General features: G+C 36.8%; 1 protein-coding gene across 1 annotated transcript in view; it reads left to right on the top strand.

Annotated features, from left to right (window-relative positions):
* Positions 1-17,612, top strand: part of DPYD (dihydropyrimidine dehydrogenase) — an 809,798-nt gene that overhangs the window by 679,270 nt on the left and 112,916 nt on the right. The window contains exon 20 of the mRNA XM_059926787.1: positions 15,545-15,724. Coding sequence (XP_059782770.1) covers positions 15,545-15,724 — 180 coding nt within the window. The remainder of the gene's footprint in view (positions 1-15,544; positions 15,725-17,612) is intronic.

The following is a 17,612-nucleotide window of genomic DNA, read 5'->3' as shown; positions in this document are numbered from 1 at the left end:
CATTTCTTATGAATGCCTGGTAGTGATTAGTCACAAAGTAGATACATGGATACATGCTCGTGGATAGATGCTGAGAAATGAATGGGTAGATGTCTCTATCAGTGAATGTCTAGAAATAGACAAAAAGCCTCTGGGTGTTGAATAGTTCAGAGGGCAGTTTCAGTTACCCCTCATCATTCTCAGATATATATATTTATATATATATCCTGAAGCTGAGTTCTAGAAGATTATGTTAGAGGAAAAGATTAAAAGAAATGAAATTTGCATCAAATGTATATTTTTAAATAAAGTAAATAAAAGGTCTAGAAAACATTTCCTTCCAAAGGAAAAAAAAGCCTAAATTTATTAGCCTTTAAAATCATGCTCATCCATTTTCCTAACCCATTTTCTTCAAACATTCAGGAAATATTGCTTCTCTCCTGTGTTTAAGTGGTCAGATTTCCCACACATTTAATGTTCTTGTGACTTGTGGGTCTTTTGAAAACTTTCATACCAGATTCTCCTGGTCTGAAACATACATATTCCTAGTTAAACACTTAAACACCTCTCTTATCCTGTTTACTGATCCCGCCCCACAAAATCAGAGGAAAGAGAGACAGTGATGGTTGTTTTCTTCTTTTGTTTAAGCTGACAGATCTGAACCAAGAGGACCTAAAAACTTCTTGGAATTAAAAATTGGAATATGCAGATATAAGCCTTCATTATCTCCGAATCAATTATGCTGTGTTTGTAAGACAAAGAAGATAGTATATCTAAGGATCAAAATATCAACCCTGTTTCGGATAGCTGGCTTAATCCCACAGTGATAGACGTGTCAGATATTATAATATTTAGCATATTTCCTCATGTGGAAAAGGATAGGATTTCAGTTGTCATGCTTTAAGGGCATGAGCCATAATCCCATTATCATCTCCATAAATCAATCACTACCTATGTTAACTCCATCCTAATGATACCAGATGCAGTAATATATATGAGGTGAGAGAAAAGTTCCGTGACTCATCACGGGACCTGAAAACAATGATGCAAGCTAAAAATCAGTTTAATCACTGGTGAATTCAGCATGGCCAAATACACCACACATTGCACATGCCTGGTTTTACAGAGCTAAATTAAGAATAATGTTGCATATTCATAGGGCATGATGTCTCTGAAACACACAAAGTAAATGTGAGTAATCTAAAGAGAGTTAAAAAAAAATAAGCCAGTTCTATTGCATTTTAGAGCATTATGTAATTAGGGACTGTTCCTTATAACAGCTTCAGGATGTAAGCAATAGTTTAACTCACAGTGTGACATTTTATAGATAAGACTGAAATGTAAAACACATAAAATTCACTTAACCTGCATTTACCTTATTTATCTTTTTCTTTAATTCATATACATATTCTAATTCATATTCTTAATTGATTTAAAACTTGCAGTATGTTGATATGTGGAGAGGGGATGGCAATCAGATTTTAGTTTATGTTGTCAAAGCATGACAGTTGAAATTCAGTTATTTCTTGGTCTTCACATTTTATCTTATATATTCATCTGTGTGTGATAAGCCAATTGCTTACAACATAGATGTGATAATTTTAGTCCTGGGGCTCAATGTAGTAACTTATCTTAGAAATTAATCATTATGGAAAGAAAACTCAAAAGGCACTAGTTTCACATCAAGATACACAATTAAAAACTTGAACAGTTATTCTTACCTCTGAATGAGACCCACTGTGTCATACATATAACAAGAAAGCCTTCCTGTATATAGTTCTTCATAATTCTTATCTCATTTGGTCCCGACAACATCTTTTTGAGGAGGGTTCATTCTGATAGATATAAAACAAACAGCATAATCTCAGGATGCTGCAGTCAGAAGTTGTGTTTGATAATAGAATTTGAAAAGAAACCAGAGGACTGGTTCATAAATTAGTATCTTTGAATGAAAAAATAAATGAATGAGTGGGTAATTTTTGAGTAACAACTTTTTTGAAGAAATGATGTCATAAAACTTCTCCCTTATGATTAAAATTCATAATGATCTATTAAACACTCCTGACTACATCCCAAGCAAATAGAGAGAAAAGGTCTTTACTGGGAAGATGCAGCAATTTTGCAGGATATATTTTAAAGGAGGGCAAATTGTTTTAAATGCCAGTGTTTCCACAAATCTGTTCAGTAGTAAATTTGATTATTTACCTTGAACTACTTAGAGTAAGTTGATGAAGTTCTGAACTTTAAATTTAAAGGATGAACTTGAAATAATCAAAGATAGAGAAAGAATTCTTTAGAATGGAAATATTGGTCCTGATCCAAGGAGCCAACTGGATATAAGAGTGATGCAGAAACAAAAAAATTAAATAAGCGAATCCATACACAAATGAACTTAGAGACCTTTCCCTTAGTTTCTCCTGGCTCTGTTTTATCTGTTCTTCACCACGGCTAGCATCTAGATTGCTATATATAAACACTTCAACATATATGCATATATGAATGAAAATTAGTAGTTTAGAACATTGCATAATTTGGACATGATACTATAAGTTCAGTCACTGTTAAATGAGGTCTTTATAGAATAATAAATTACATGTTTATCCAGTTGTTATTAAAGGAGACTACTAGAAGAGAAAAATCAAATGACAGCTGCTATCAACATTGAGGTATCTAGAGTGGGACCACCAGATAAGTAATAATCCAAATACAGGCCAAGTTCGGCTGTGACAAACAGTAGGCTGAGTATCAAGAAGAATGCTAGAGAAGTAGAGCTGCTTCTTTGCATCCTAGAAATACATTGGTATTCCCAGAAAAGAGTTAAGTGCAAAGAAATTAATGTTTAATGGTGCAATGAATGGAACAGACTCTAAATGCAATAGAAATTGAAATAAAAACATCTTATTTTAGAGGAAGAGAAAATGAATTATTGACAGAAAATGAAAGAGAACTGTGCTCATCACTGAGTGCTGTTACTCTGATATCTTTATCTTGCTTCATTCATTTATTCATTGAACAAATCACATGCCAAGCACAAATCTTTATGTGAGTGTGCAGTGATGAACAAAACAGATATAGTACCTATCCTTTTATTGTGTCTCTGAAAACTGGTGAATGAGATCCAGACAATGACACCTACCATACACGTACTTTAGGTACTGACCCAGATACTTACATATTTTATTCGCTATAGTCCTCACAAGAGTTCTATTTTAGATAGATAGATAGATAGATAGATTCATAATATATGTATATAAAAATATATATAATACAAAATTTATTTATTTATTTATTTATTTATTTATTTATTTATTCATTTGTTTATCCCTGTTTCCACATGAGTGATTGTAGTGGTTACAACAGAAAAGCAAGAGTACACAGTAGTTATGAGAAAGGGTCCTAGAAGCAGACTGACCCAGGATTTGAACCTTTGCTCTGCTATTTATTAGCTGTATGATCTTAGTCAAGGTCCTTAGTTCTCTGACCCTCTTTTACCCATCTGCTAATTGAAGAAAATAATACCACATTTCATGGTGTTATTGTGAAGTTTAAATGTGGTGCTACACATGAACTTGGAACGTAATACCCACTAGGTGAATTTCAAAGCACAGTAAGCCTACAGGAATTTGGGTAAAGTATAAAGAAATGATAGCTACAAAAGAACAGACTGGTAAATATGTAAAGTACATCAGATTTTTCCACCCTTAAGGGTGGTTTACAAGATTCTGGCTTATAAGATTCAGATTTGGGACGATCCTTATTGTTTCTATTCTTCTTGAGTTCTTCTTCTGCCAAAAGACCCTTGGAGGCCAAGAGGGCCCCTTTAACCCTAGGGCTATCTGGATCAGGTCAGCTATCCAAGACTCCAAATTCCCACCTAAGCAGTAAAGGCACTGTGACTTCAATCCATTGTTAAAGTTCTGAGGCCTGCATAAGTACCTGAAGGACCAGAATATTAAACCAAACCAGAAGTGACAGAGCATTTCAGAACACATTCCATGAGGATAAGCGAAAATCTCCCTCCGATCTAAACATGGGGGAAAAAACCTTCTAATAGGTAAGGAAACCATAGATCTAGGTTTGTCTAGGACAATTTTTTTTTTTTTAAACATTGCCTTTTTTTTTTTTTTTTTTTTTTTAGTTAGTTAGTTAGTTAGTTATGGTTGTGTTGGATCTTCGTCTCTGTGCGAGGGCTTCCTCTAGTTGCGGCAAGCGGGGGCCACTCCTCATCGCGGTGCGTGGGCCTCTCACTATCGCGGCCTCTCTTGTTGCGGAGCACAGGCTCCAGACGGGCAGGCTCAGCAATTGTGGCTCACGGGCCCATTTGCTCCGCGGCATGTGGGATCCTCCCAGACCAGGGCTCGAACCTGTGTCCCCTGCATTGGCAGGCAGACTCTCAACCACTGCACCACCAGGGAAGCCCCAGGACAATTTTAATTTATGCTGATTGTCCTGGTGTTTTCATGAATAATTTCCCTGTTTACTCTCAAGTGTCATAGTTTCGATGGTAAATCACATGATCACCTCTGAGTATCCTCCTAAAACTCTCAGCCTAGAACTTTTACTGGTGTTTGTTATCTTCCTTCAGGTTAACTCTCATACTCACAAATCATAAAATATGTGCCCTTTTAGTGAGAAATGCAGAAATAAAACTGCTTGTTTGGTCATTGCATTTATTCATCTGTAACCATATTCCAGCGATCCATTTGTGGAAGCTTGAAAACCAGGCATTTTGTTTTCAGGTTCTTGGTCTTCATTAATGTAAAAAATAAAAACCTAGTATACAATTTATTTCCCTGGTCTTTCCACAAAGTCACAAACTTTGTGAGCCTCATGTTTTCTACCTGTATAGTAAAGGAATTAAGAACAAGTCTTTAATGTTCTTTGTCTTTAGGTCTTTAATGTTTAAAAAGAACACATCTTTTTAAAAATACAAACCTTTTTGCTTTGCTTCTCCAGCCTTCCATCAGTGTATACGAGTGCTTTCAGTATATTAACTTGAACATTGGTAGGGTTTTTTTCTATAGCACTTAACTCTGTAAGTATTCACTCAATCAGCTGAAATTTGTCTAACTTTTTTGTCCCAGACTATATCGGCAACTCAGTCAAGATTCTTGACTCACTGATACTAGCTACACACTACTCTCACAAATTTGTGTTTTCATCAGTAATGCATTAACCATAAAATCAACTACTGAATTGTGAGGGCTTTGAGTTAAGAAGTGGACAGTATTATTTGAGATGCTATTTTCACATTAATAGCATTTTTCTCGTTGCAGGCAAATAGTCCTTTTTTCTTGGAATGATGAATGTCTGCTTATGTTGTTGAATAACCACATACCTTTATCCATCTTCAAGGTCCAGAAAAAATTTTCCATGGGATAATTTGCCCAATAGACATTTCCTTTCTAGGCATTATGACTTATTCTCCTTCTGTCATCCAAACCCCATGTGGTATTTTAGTAAATGATATTGTAAGTCAAGTTTTCGCAGCTGTGTTGACTGTTGAAAAAGAGAGATTGCCTAAAATTATGGATTTTAGTCATCTGACAGCTATTGTTTGGATATTTAGTTTCCTTTTCTTGCCCCACTTTGATCATGCGAGGTGCTGAGCTTGCACAATGCTCTATGAAACCCTTGCACCACCACCTGTGTTACTGCAGAGTAATTGAAAATTACTGTGGTAACTGATGCTGCACCACAGCAATAGCCCAGGATGGTGAGATTCTTTTTTTTAGTAGAAAAATCCTACTGCTTCTGAAGCAAAAGGGACCAACCTTCCTCAAACTGCAGCCACAGCCCCTAACTGAAGAATGGGCTACATAAGACCCTGATGTGCAGAAGACTCCAGGCCTTGCCTCGGTTTTTTTTTGTCTTGTATTTATGTCTGTGGGGAAGCATGGCCATCAACAGCAATGTCTTTGAGGAGGCAGGTGAGCACTCACCATTCTTTGGCCCTACATGTTGTGCCTGGCTTACCCATTTTATCTCTAGCCCCTCATAAAAGGCAGACAGCGGTGCTGTGTCTCTGTATGATTCTTTTCTATTATTATTTCTTGGTTCAGGTCATAATTGAGATCTGAATCCAGTTGGAACTGACTTTGTAAAGGACGATATAAGGAAGGAGACAGAGGCAATCTCACCTGCAGGGCACATCCCTTTGACTAATCAGCCCAGGCCATCTTCAGTCAGGTTGTGTCATCAACAAAGTACAAGTGAGAAGATCAGTCCCACAGTGCTGTTCTGAATAATAGTCGAGGGCGTGGCCCATCACCTGTGCTGCCTGTAAGAACGTACTTGGAGAATAGATGAATATATTCTGGTTGGCAAAATGTGGTCTGAATCTCAGTATAAAATACCTTGGAAACACTTTATTCTCTTTAGTCTGTCTTCAGCTGAATGTGGGTTAAGAAATTAATCAGATAGAGAATGACCACAGATGGACATTGAAAAATAGCCTTTCAAGCTCCATGAAATTCCTTCCTTATTGGGAAAAAATAGGTATTCATATACTTAGAATTTGTCAGAAAATATGTAATTTAAAAGGCTAGATAAGAGGATAAGGAATGTAATCGACAATGAAATAGATGACATACAAAACAAAAATTAAGTGACTCCTATACCTTTAGGATTTATCAATGAGTAGCAATTAAAGGACAACTTTCAAAAAAAATTAGTAAGCTTAACTGCTTATCCATTGGGCTTTTTCTGAACTGAACCTTCGCAAGAACAACATCTGTGGGGCTATTTGTTTTTTGTTCTTTTTTCCCCAATCCAATTTGCTATGGTCAGAACATAGAAAACTGAACTCAAAGCCAGATTTCTTAATAGGATGGCATTTGGATAGCTATTTTACTTAGTGATCCTGTGCAGTTTAGTAGCAAAGCTGAAATAAGCCCTCTCCTTTTGGGGCAAACAAGACGGTATTCTGCTGAATGCTAGAATTTTATCACTTTGAAAAAAAAAAAAGCTGCTTGAGAGACCTAAGAGTATAAAAGCATTTGAGATCTCAGAAGGAGTTTAAATCAATGCACTGCTACAGTTACAGAGCACATGAAAGAGCCTGCTGTCTCAATTGCCAGGAAACTACTTAGAAACTCTCACTTTGATTTCTTCACGTAGTCCATTACATTACTGCTAAATGCAGTATATAGGGACGTCACAACTTTGATGTTGTACAGCTCCAACAAATGGAAACTAATATGATAGAGCTACTAAGATTTGTGGTTTTATGTGGATATGCAAATATATCCCTATCTAGCTCCCTATGTACTATGTATCTCCAGGGGCTGTCTTTTCACCCATAGCTTTATAAAATCATAATTTTTGTGTTTTATTCATGAATTCTAGTAAGCAGTACCATGTTTATGTAGTACCAAAACCTCACAGGAGGATATTGTTATTCTGAATTATTACTTTAGCAGTACGTATTGTACACAGGTTTCAAAAGTACAATGTAGTTTTATACATGTTTATCAGTACTGGTCAGAACTCAATTCAGTGAGGAATGACTGATTCCATGCCTTCGGAAGATCTGATGTTTTTAATCAGTGGGTGTGGACAGATGGGATTGGAAACTGCATTTTCATCCAACAACAGTAGAGGTCTGTTTTCTAGTTTTAGTAGTAAACCTTCAAGTAGTCCTCCAATTATTAGGATGCTTTTAAAAATCTGTGGATTTCTGCCATTATTGATTAAATAATAAATTTGAAATCATTGTTCAATAATGTGCTTCTTCTTATGAAAATTATAAATATGAGCATATTGAACCATGGAAGACAGATTACAATTAAGATTTCGGAATTTAGAGAAATAAGATAAAAGCAGAGGTCAGAAGATCTGAACCTGACCGTTGACTCAACCACCTACTAATCTTTTGAGTTGGGACATTCAATGTTTAGTTTCCATTTCTTCACTCACTAAACATTTAATAACACCTTCTCTGTCTTCCTCTCCGAATTGGTGTATGGACTAAGTGATGACACTTGAAAGGCAGTGCCTTAGCCCAAAAGCTTCAGACCAGGTGGGGAGGCCAGCCCTGCCTCCACCTGTGTGACCACAGACAGTTCATTCAACCTTTCTGGACTCCTAAGCTGTGAAACAAGGAGGCTGGTCTGAAAAATGTCTAAATTCCCTTTTGTCTTTGAAAACAATAAAGCACTATGTAAAATATTGCAGGTGTTTTACATTGCTTAAACAGATTAACCCTTTATCAAAAGAGATTAGTAAAGAGAGATCATAGGATCACTTTTTTCTTCTTTTTCTGGGAAATCTTTTAAGAATTGGATGGATAATCCTCCTTATTCAGTGTTTCATCTATGATTCGTTTCATGGGAATATTCTTGAACTTCTTCCGGCCACATAAGACTCTGTTATTAGTATATTTTGGAATGTGATAAGCATTGCAGAATTTCCATTTTTGCTTAAATGTAGTTACCCTCCAGTATCCCTCTTACTAATGAATGTACAGAAACTTTGAGACTACTTTGGACTTAAATTGTAAACATGTATTTTACTTGCTTACAGTCTGGTGGCACACATTTCTGAGACCTGGAGTGTAGTTTGTCCACCTATGTGGTAAGAAATGAAAAGGAATCATTGTGATCATGAGTTCATCTGAGCTGTGTCTGATACATCAAGATCTCTATTTAAGAACCTTGTCCTAATGAAACTTAAAAGTTTTGCACAGCAAAGGAAACCATAAACAAGACCAAAAGACAACCCTCAGAATGGGAGAAAATATTTGCAAATGAAGCAACTGACAAAGGATTAATCTTCAAAATTTACAAGCAGCTCATGCAGCTCAATAACAAAAAAACAAACAACCCAATCCAAAAATGGGCAGAAGACCTAAATAGACATTTCTCCAAAGAAGATATACAGATTGCCAACAAACACATGAAAGAATGCTCAACATCATTGATCATTGGGGAGGTGCAAATCAAAACTACGATGAGGTATCATCTCACACCGGTCAGAATGGCCATCATCAAAAAATCTAGAAACAATAAATGCTGGTGAGGGTGTGGAGAAAAGGGAACACTTTTGCACTGTTGGTGGGAATGTAAATTGATACAGCCACTATGGAGAACAGTATGGAGGTTCCTTAGAAAACTAAAAATAGAACTACCATACGACCCAGCAATCCCACTACTGGGCATATACCCTGAGAAAACCATAATTCAAAAAGAGTCATGTACCAAAATGTTCATTGCAGCTCTATTTACAATAGCCAGGACATGGAAGCAACGTAAGTGTCCATCATCAGATGAATGGATAAAGAAGATGTGGCACATATATACAATGGAATATTACTCAGCCATAAAAAGAAACAAAATGGAGTTATTTGTAGTGAAGTGGATGGAGTTAGAGTCTGTCATACAGAGTGAAGTAAGTCAGAAAGAGAAAAACAAATACAGTATGCTAACACATATATATGGAATCTAAGGAAAAAAAAAAAAAAGGTCATGAAGAACCTAGTGGCAAGACGGGAATAAAGACACAGACCTCCTAGAGAATGGACTTGAGGATACGGGGAGGGGGAAGGGTAAGCTGGGACAAAGTGAGAGAGTGGCATGGACATATATATATACACTACCAAACGTAAAATAGATAGCTAGTGGGAAGCAACCGCATAGCACAGGGAGATCAGCTCGGTGCTTTGTGACCACCTAGAGGGGTGGGATAGGGAGGGTGGGAGGGAGGGAGATGCAAGAGGGAAGAGATATGGGAACATATGTATATGTATAGCTGATTCACTTTGTTATAAAGCAGAAACTAACACACCATTGTAAGCAATTATACTCCAATAAAGATGTTAAAAAAAAAAGAAAGAAAAGAACCTTGTCACATTTTCAAAATATCATTTGAAAGAGGTGCTACTCTGTTGCACAAAAACAAGTGCCAGCCCCACAGTTTTCTATTTCTATAGAACTCTTCTTGGCCAAGTTATTTGCCTGGGATTAGTATTTTTAATCCAGTTTGAATTCTGTTTGCTAGTTTTCTAGTACATTGTCTTTTACGTTTCAAGGAGTTTGTTTTCCTTTACAGGCAAAAGTTTCCATTTTGACGTCCACCAGGCCCTTTAAATTCTAGATTACCTGCTAATAACTATGAGGTTTGATACCATTCTGTCTGAATGGTACTATAATTTCCACAGCAGTTCCACCTACATGAGGTAATTGAATCCTCACAGTAATGAATTAGCTATCATCATCCACTGTTTTCAAATTGGGAGGTGTGAGAGGAGGAATCAAAAAGCTAAAAGACTAGCTTCAGTCACACAGGTGCTGAAGGACAAAGCTGGGTCTCAGACATGTCTTCTGACAACAAGACCAGAGCTTTGTTTGAGGTCATTACTTAATGTAAATAAAAATAATATCCGTGACCTTCTTTTACTGCATTAGACCAAAAAAGTATAGATTTAAAAAATTATATTCTGCCTAATTCATGCTCTAATCATTTATTCATGTTATGAAATTTATTTTTGGTGCCAATCTAGCTTACTAAGTGCTAGCTACTAGTTTATGCACTTAAATACGTTGCATTTTACGTTGCCTCTCCTATGTGCTAAGTATTTAATCTCCATTTTTAAGTGAAGAAAGTTGCTCATACTTAGGCAGCTAAGATGCAGTTTAAACCTGATTCTGCCCAACTTCTACATGTATGCTCTTAACCCCTAGGCTATACTACTTGCTATGGCATAAAAACCACTCAATTAGACTTTAAGAAATAGTTCTTCAAGTCCAAGCTCTTTCCATTGTTAAAGTAAAAATACTACCCTCTCCCCTGCCTAATTCACAGTTTTATTCGGAGTATTGAAAGTAATCGTGTATGTAAAGGACATTTTTAAAATATAAATCACCATAAATAGGTAATTTACTATTAATATGGTTAATCTCATTTAATGAGAAATAATGAGAAAGGAATAGCACCCCTCAACCCTCTGTCACCTCCCAGGTATTTTTACAGTCGCTTTACGTAGACAGGCTTCAATTAAATGTGGTTGCACCTAAAGTGAAAATCCAGGGCCCTGTGTCAGACCTCTAGAGGATACTGTTCGGTGGCCCCAAGGGCTCCTATCTAGAACAGCTCACCGTAGGGAGAGTCACGCTTATGGAAATAATTAATGGTGGCAATGATCCTTATAATGGCACCTGATGCCCTGCTGCGAAGAAAGATAAACCAGCCTTCACCATAAAGAACTTACAAATTATACTGAGCAAACACGTTAACAGCTATTAAGAGTCCTAATCAGAGCTGTTAAACAAACAATTAAGAGATGTCATATAAAATACACCCATTTAGGAATAGCAGCTACATGTTTGGAGTTTTAAAAGGAACCATTTACCTTTGAGATAGAGATAAAGCCCTCAGTGCAGGTGAGGCAAGAGCGAGGCACCTTTCTGAGCAAAACCATTTTCTGAGCATCAAATCCCATGGACAAAGCTCTGTTCCCAGTGGTGTGCTTGCATCCTAAGTTTATTTTGGGTCTCATTACTATTTCATCAGAAAATTACTCTCGTTTTCTCAGAGGTGACTTACTATTATAAGTAGTGCTGCTTTAAAGGGCCTTGAAAATGTTGCTACAGTCTAATAGTAAAAATCAAGAAATTATTTGTTTGGAAGAAATTTACTTTGCAGACAGCATTTCAGGATAAGATGAGATTCATCCCCACCAGTGCTTAAATCCTTGCTCTTCTAAGTGTAGACCAGCGACATCAGCACCACCTGGGAGCTTGTCACAGATGCAGAATCTTGGACCTCACTCCAAACCTACAGAAACAGAATCTGCATTTTAATAAGACCCTCCGATAATATATATATATATTAAAATTTTCAAAGAAATATCAATGTGAAAGCTTCTGTTATCAGAAATTCTATCAGAAAATTAATATTTAATCTTATGGATAGTAAAAGGTAAATTACTCACTTTAGGAAGGTATATAAATAGTGTGACATTTGCTTGATGATGAAACACATCTGAAGTGGTCCCCTCTGACACCCATGCCTGATGGTGGCGTCCAGGGTTTCCGGCATATCACACCATCCCAGCCATGTTCAGTCGCCATCTGGTAGTCTCTCCTCCCTCTTCAAGTTCTGTGTCCCCTTCACATGCTCAGTGTAGCTCCCAGTTATGTGAAACACTAGCACTACAGGGTAAAGTGCATACAAGAGGGTGGGAAAAGAGGGAGTCTTTTTAGTCTTTAGCCCCACATGTTCTTCCACAGTTAAAATACACAAGTCTACTTTTTGATCACTCCAGCACCACTTAGCTGAGTCTACTCTATATAAATTGTGCCATGTTTGTGGATTAAGAGAAGTAGTGGCTCTTGTATCTTCTCATTGGAAAAGTTAGGGAGGACTGAGATTCAACTTGACTATTCATACACTGCAGAGTATCTAGAGTCCTTTTAGCAGCAGGTTTTCACAGCAGTCATGAACATCCCATAAATTACATGACGTGATGTGATTTTCAAAATCTGATTTCTTATGTTCATATGGGGAACTATTTTAAGACTATAGTAAAAGTATACCCATTAACATACACTACAAAAAAAACAGAATCTCACAGTGAACAAAGAAGATTAAGTAAAGCATCAGTTGACTTTTACAGTTGAAAAAAAAATCCTGTGGAGGAAATTATAATGATGTTCTTTATAATTGTTCTGAAAAGAAAATCAACTCTAAGAAAGTTATAACAGGCCTAATTAATGCTTAAATTGTTCCTCCTGAGAAACAAATTTTTTTATGTGATATAAATGGACTTCCTAGAAAATATTCTTGTCTGTATTTAGTGGTTATTCAATGTTCTTTCCTGCACTGTGGTAACATACAGTCCTTCACAATAGGAAATGAAAGGTTTTTATTTCTGCTTTTTGGTTTTGCCTTGTTGTTTTTACTCATAGTGTACAAGTAAGAAGTAAATAAAACAGGAGGACATTGACAATTTTTATCTAGCAGTATCGAGTTTTCAAAACAATTGTTATATTTGGGTTGAAGATAATTGATCATTTAAAATTGTATATACATGTGTTTGGGTCATGGAAAAGATAATTGTAGTTACATGAAAAGAGTTTTCCTCCGTGAATGTCTACACCTTAGTCACCTTAGACTGCACGGTCATGAATTATGCAGTATAATCCACTTTCTAACCATGTGGCCTGCCTGGGGCAAGTCTCTGCATCTCACTTCCCTCATCTGTAAAATAGGGCTAAAAATTAAACCTACCTCAGCGTTATTTTGAGGACTAAATGATATAACTTCCTTATGGAAAAACCGGAATGAACTTTTTGGACAACCCAATACATTAAAAAGTGTTTAACAGAGTGTGTGGCCCATAGTAAGAGCTCATCTCATGTTAGATATTACATTGTTTTCTTCTTACCACACCATCATTCAGCCAATTTTGACAGAAATTTAATATACAGAAGCCATTCTGTCCTATTCTGAAATATAAAATGTCCACATTCCCCTAAAACATAGCTATTTCCATCCTTATAAAAATAAGATACAAAATTCTCCCACTTATACCCCTAGCTCTCCTCTTTCTCTTAATAGGAGCAAAACTTCTCATCAGAGCAGTCTGACTTCATATTGTCACATCCTCAATCCTCATCTATTCTTCAACTCGCTATAAGATGGCTTCTGCCCTGTTGCAGAGCTTCTCCCCCATAAATGCTAAAGTCTTTTGATTGGTAAATTTAACGATCACTTTTCACCTCTGATGTTACTGACCTTCGTGCAGCATTTGATGTCTTCCATGATGCTGTCTTGTATCTCTTCTGCTTAGTGTCCTTCATGGTCTTCCTTAGCCTTCCTTTTAAATGCTCATATTCCCAGAATTCCACACTTGGACTTCTTTTTCATATATATGACGAAATCACTACCACTTTTTGCTGAGAACTCTTAGGTATATATTTTTCTTGCCCTTTCTCTGTCTCTATTTACTTCCCATTCCCTATTCTGGAACCCCTTAGTGTGTTTTCAATAAATTTTCTCAACCAGCCTAGCAATAGCTAGGTATCAGGTAGTGCACGAGGCATGAGGATTACAATAAAATGTATTAATTAAAGACTCAGAAGGCTTTAAGAGAACTTGAAATAGAATATGATTTATTCTATTTTCAGGTATTTCTTCATCTACATTCATGTATGACATGGTTTTTCTTTATTGGCTGCAATCACCAGCAACTATGTTATACGCTAAGAATTTAACATCTGGGAAGATGGGATAGAAGTGAGTTTTGCTTTGCTTAGTTTTGTTTGGATGGCTGTTTCTCTGGATTGATTTGAAATATAGATGAGGAGAGGTGTTGAATTCTATATGGTAAGTTTTGAATTTGAAGTGATGATGGGCCATATGGGCGAGGAGGTCCTACTGGCAGTTGTAAATGAATCTCTGGAGACTATGTATGGTATCAAAATTGGAGAAGTATCTTTGTAAATAATCAACCTGGAGTGTTTCTCTAAATCCACTAAATTCAAGCTCTAACTCAAATCCTAACACAGACTCTCAAGTATATTTTTATTTGAATGATCCTAATTTCTCAGAATCAACCTTCCTTAACTCTAGAATTAAATCTCTATTTTCTAAGAAATGTCACTCACATTTAAAAAAATCTCTTCTGAATTACGCATTCATTCAACATATACTTATTAAGAGCAGAATAAATGACAAACTCTGTGCTGGTCCCTGGGGATAATAAGTTGACCAAAATAAAATAGCTTCTTCCCTCCTGAAGCTTCAGTCTATTGGGGGAGGGAGCTGTCAATCAAATAACCTTGCAAGACTTAGAAGTCAAAAATATATGAGCTAAAGAAGGTCTTAACTTATTTTGGGCTCCTGGAGGCCTCCTTGAGGAAGTGATAATTCCCATGAGACTGAAGCTGGGCTGTTAGCCATACGTAGAAGGGAAAGACCTTCTAGGCAGCGAGATCTCATGAGGTCTTAAGGCAAAGAAAGAATGTGGCGAATTCGAGGAAAAGAGGAAAGATCTGGGTGACTGGAGCACAGTGAATGCAAAGGGAGACAGTGATAGATGAGGCTGAAGAGGCAGGCAGTGGTACATGAGGGCTGAGTTCATGGGTGAGCCGCACTCCAGCTCAGCAGGACCACCTCCTCGCGTGAGAACCACCTCCAGGCTGCACGTCTCAACGGAGGGAGAATGAGAGAGTTAAAATGTCCATTCTCATGTTGTGCTAAATTTCACTCCTTGGAAATTCTTCTGGTTGGACCTAATTTTTTACAGCCATACTGACTATACCTGCCATACAGTAAACCGCACGTGTTTAAAGTGTACCTTCTGATGTTTTGAAATATGCGTATACCTGTGAGACCATCACCACGTCAAGCTGATGAACGTATTCACAGTCCCTGAAAGTTTCCTGTGCCCTTTTGTAGTCCTTCCCTCCCTACCACTCCCATCCCCTCCAGGCAACAACTGACGTGTCATGCTTAGAACAGTGCCTGGCACATAAAATAAATTGTGTTGACTATGTGAAAAGTGAGGCTGTTTGGAGAATTAGCTCTTAGCTTGACTTTTAGTTGGTTGCTCCACCTTTTCTAGGTATGCAGTGCTGTTCAGAATCAGGATTTCACTGTCATTCAAGACTACTGCACTGGCCTCAAAGCCTTGCTTTATCTGAAAAGCATTGAAGAGCTACAAGACTGGGACGGGCAGAGTCCAGCCACCGAGAGTCACCAGAAAGGGAAACCAGTTCCTCGCATTGCTGAACTCGTGGGAAAGGTATGTGGCCACCTCTCCTGGGTTGTCCTTGAGAACTCTGCCTTTTCCACTTTCTATTTCAGGTCTTGTTTGCCCTCCTACCATCTCACTAACAGAGGAAACACAGTGCCCATTTGATGTGATTTCTGCTGTAGAATCGTTCTGAAGGAGGCTTGATTACAATTCTATGATAGGTCTCTGAGTTACATTTTTATGAAACCAATATAACACAAGGTCATATAAAAGAAAAAGATTGAAGTTTATAGTGTAAAGTGCCTCCAAATTCTTGCTTACTGTGGTGATGACTGCCATTCTTTCCAGTGGGAGGCTGGAGATTTCTTTACTCTTTAACAAGCTCTGGAAATTATAACATTACCTTTCTATTTTCAAGACAATCAAATCACTGGAGCCCTGAATAATATGATGAAGTTTTTAAAATTAAAATCTAATCAGTATCTTTTGTAACTGCTTCTGCTATGTGGTTAAACCTGGGCTCAAAAGGTTATGTCCCAACTTTCTCACTAACTGCTATTTTCAGAGAAATATACACTACATTTACATTTTGTATAATACAGTGATTTTAACAAATCTTTTCTAAAACAACATTCAGCATTTCGCCTTTGTATTTCCTTTGTATTATTCTAAATAGATAACCATTGTCAGAAGACGTTTCTTGAGTCCTGAATGAGGGGAGGAAAAATTATAATTCTTAGTCTTTTCAGCTTGTCACTACATCAATAATTAACTTTAAAAAAAGAGAGGCAAGTAAAAAGATTCTTTAAGGAAGAATTTAATAATTCAAATGAATTTTAACTTGAAACAGGTCACATGAAAAAGAATGGAAAACAAAAACCCTGGGTACTCTGCCTTGGGTGGCAGGGTTAGGGACTCAGAAAGAATAAGAAAAACATCATATAACAATTTACATTTGGCTAGTTTTAATGGGAAATATCACTATTCCTCTCCAAACAGATAGCCAAAAATAAGGGCTTCTTGGAGAATAATGTGTATCACTGCAAGTCCAGTGATGAAAAATAAAAGGGAGAAAGAAATAAAATCTTACAGTGTGGATTCCAGAAAAATATCGTGATGAATGACTCCATGAGTGACAATCAAACAAAAAGGCTGGGTGACATTAATATTTATAATATTATAATTAGCAAGACTGTGCCTAAGCAGCATTATTAGTGTAACTAATCATATCATCATAAACTGAGTCTGCAAGTATTTAGACAGTGAGTGTTCTTGCCTTTATCAATGACCATCAATATCCTAAAATTGTTCATAACTAAAAAAAAATTACAAATAACTTTACACTCATCCAATGTAAATGTATCAAGTCAATTGTTTCTGACATGGTAGTTTTGATAGTTTATGACTGTCTATAAAAGCATTGTCTCAAATGTATGCAGTCACCATGCAAGCTGAAATGGAAGTAGCTGCATTGCACTGTGCCATTTTTGTCTTTAAAAGACTTCCACACTCATTTGAAAACTTACATATTCAAATAAAAGATGGATAATGATGGAGACACTTGTGTCAGTGACTTAAGTGGAAATTGATTTTCTGATAGTTTGAATCTAGATTCAGACTTTATTTTAGTAAGTCCAGCCTTCATCAAAATCATAAGTGTAATTTCCAGCATTATCATTTGTTAAAAAAAAAAGAAAAGATTTTGCCTATGTGATTATATTAGCAATTCATTTCTCAGCACTAAGTTGAGGAACAAGCAGATGGTCTGGTAATAGATCTATGCTCCAGAGTCTCTGGTGAGGGCTGACATGACTCAAACAATAGGTGACTATCCCCTTTAGGTTAATATCCCTAATAGTGAATCAAAGCACTGTGGCTTCCTAGCTGTTCGTTCCTAGTGTTGCAGGTGTGTGTGTGTGTGTATGTGTGTGTGTGT

Source organism: Balaenoptera ricei, chromosome 1, assembly GCF_028023285.1.
Source record: "Balaenoptera ricei isolate mBalRic1 chromosome 1, mBalRic1.hap2, whole genome shotgun sequence".
Classification (NCBI taxonomy): Eukaryota; Metazoa; Chordata; class Mammalia; order Artiodactyla; family Balaenopteridae; genus Balaenoptera; species Balaenoptera ricei.
This window is presented reverse-complemented; position numbering and strand designations above follow the sequence as displayed.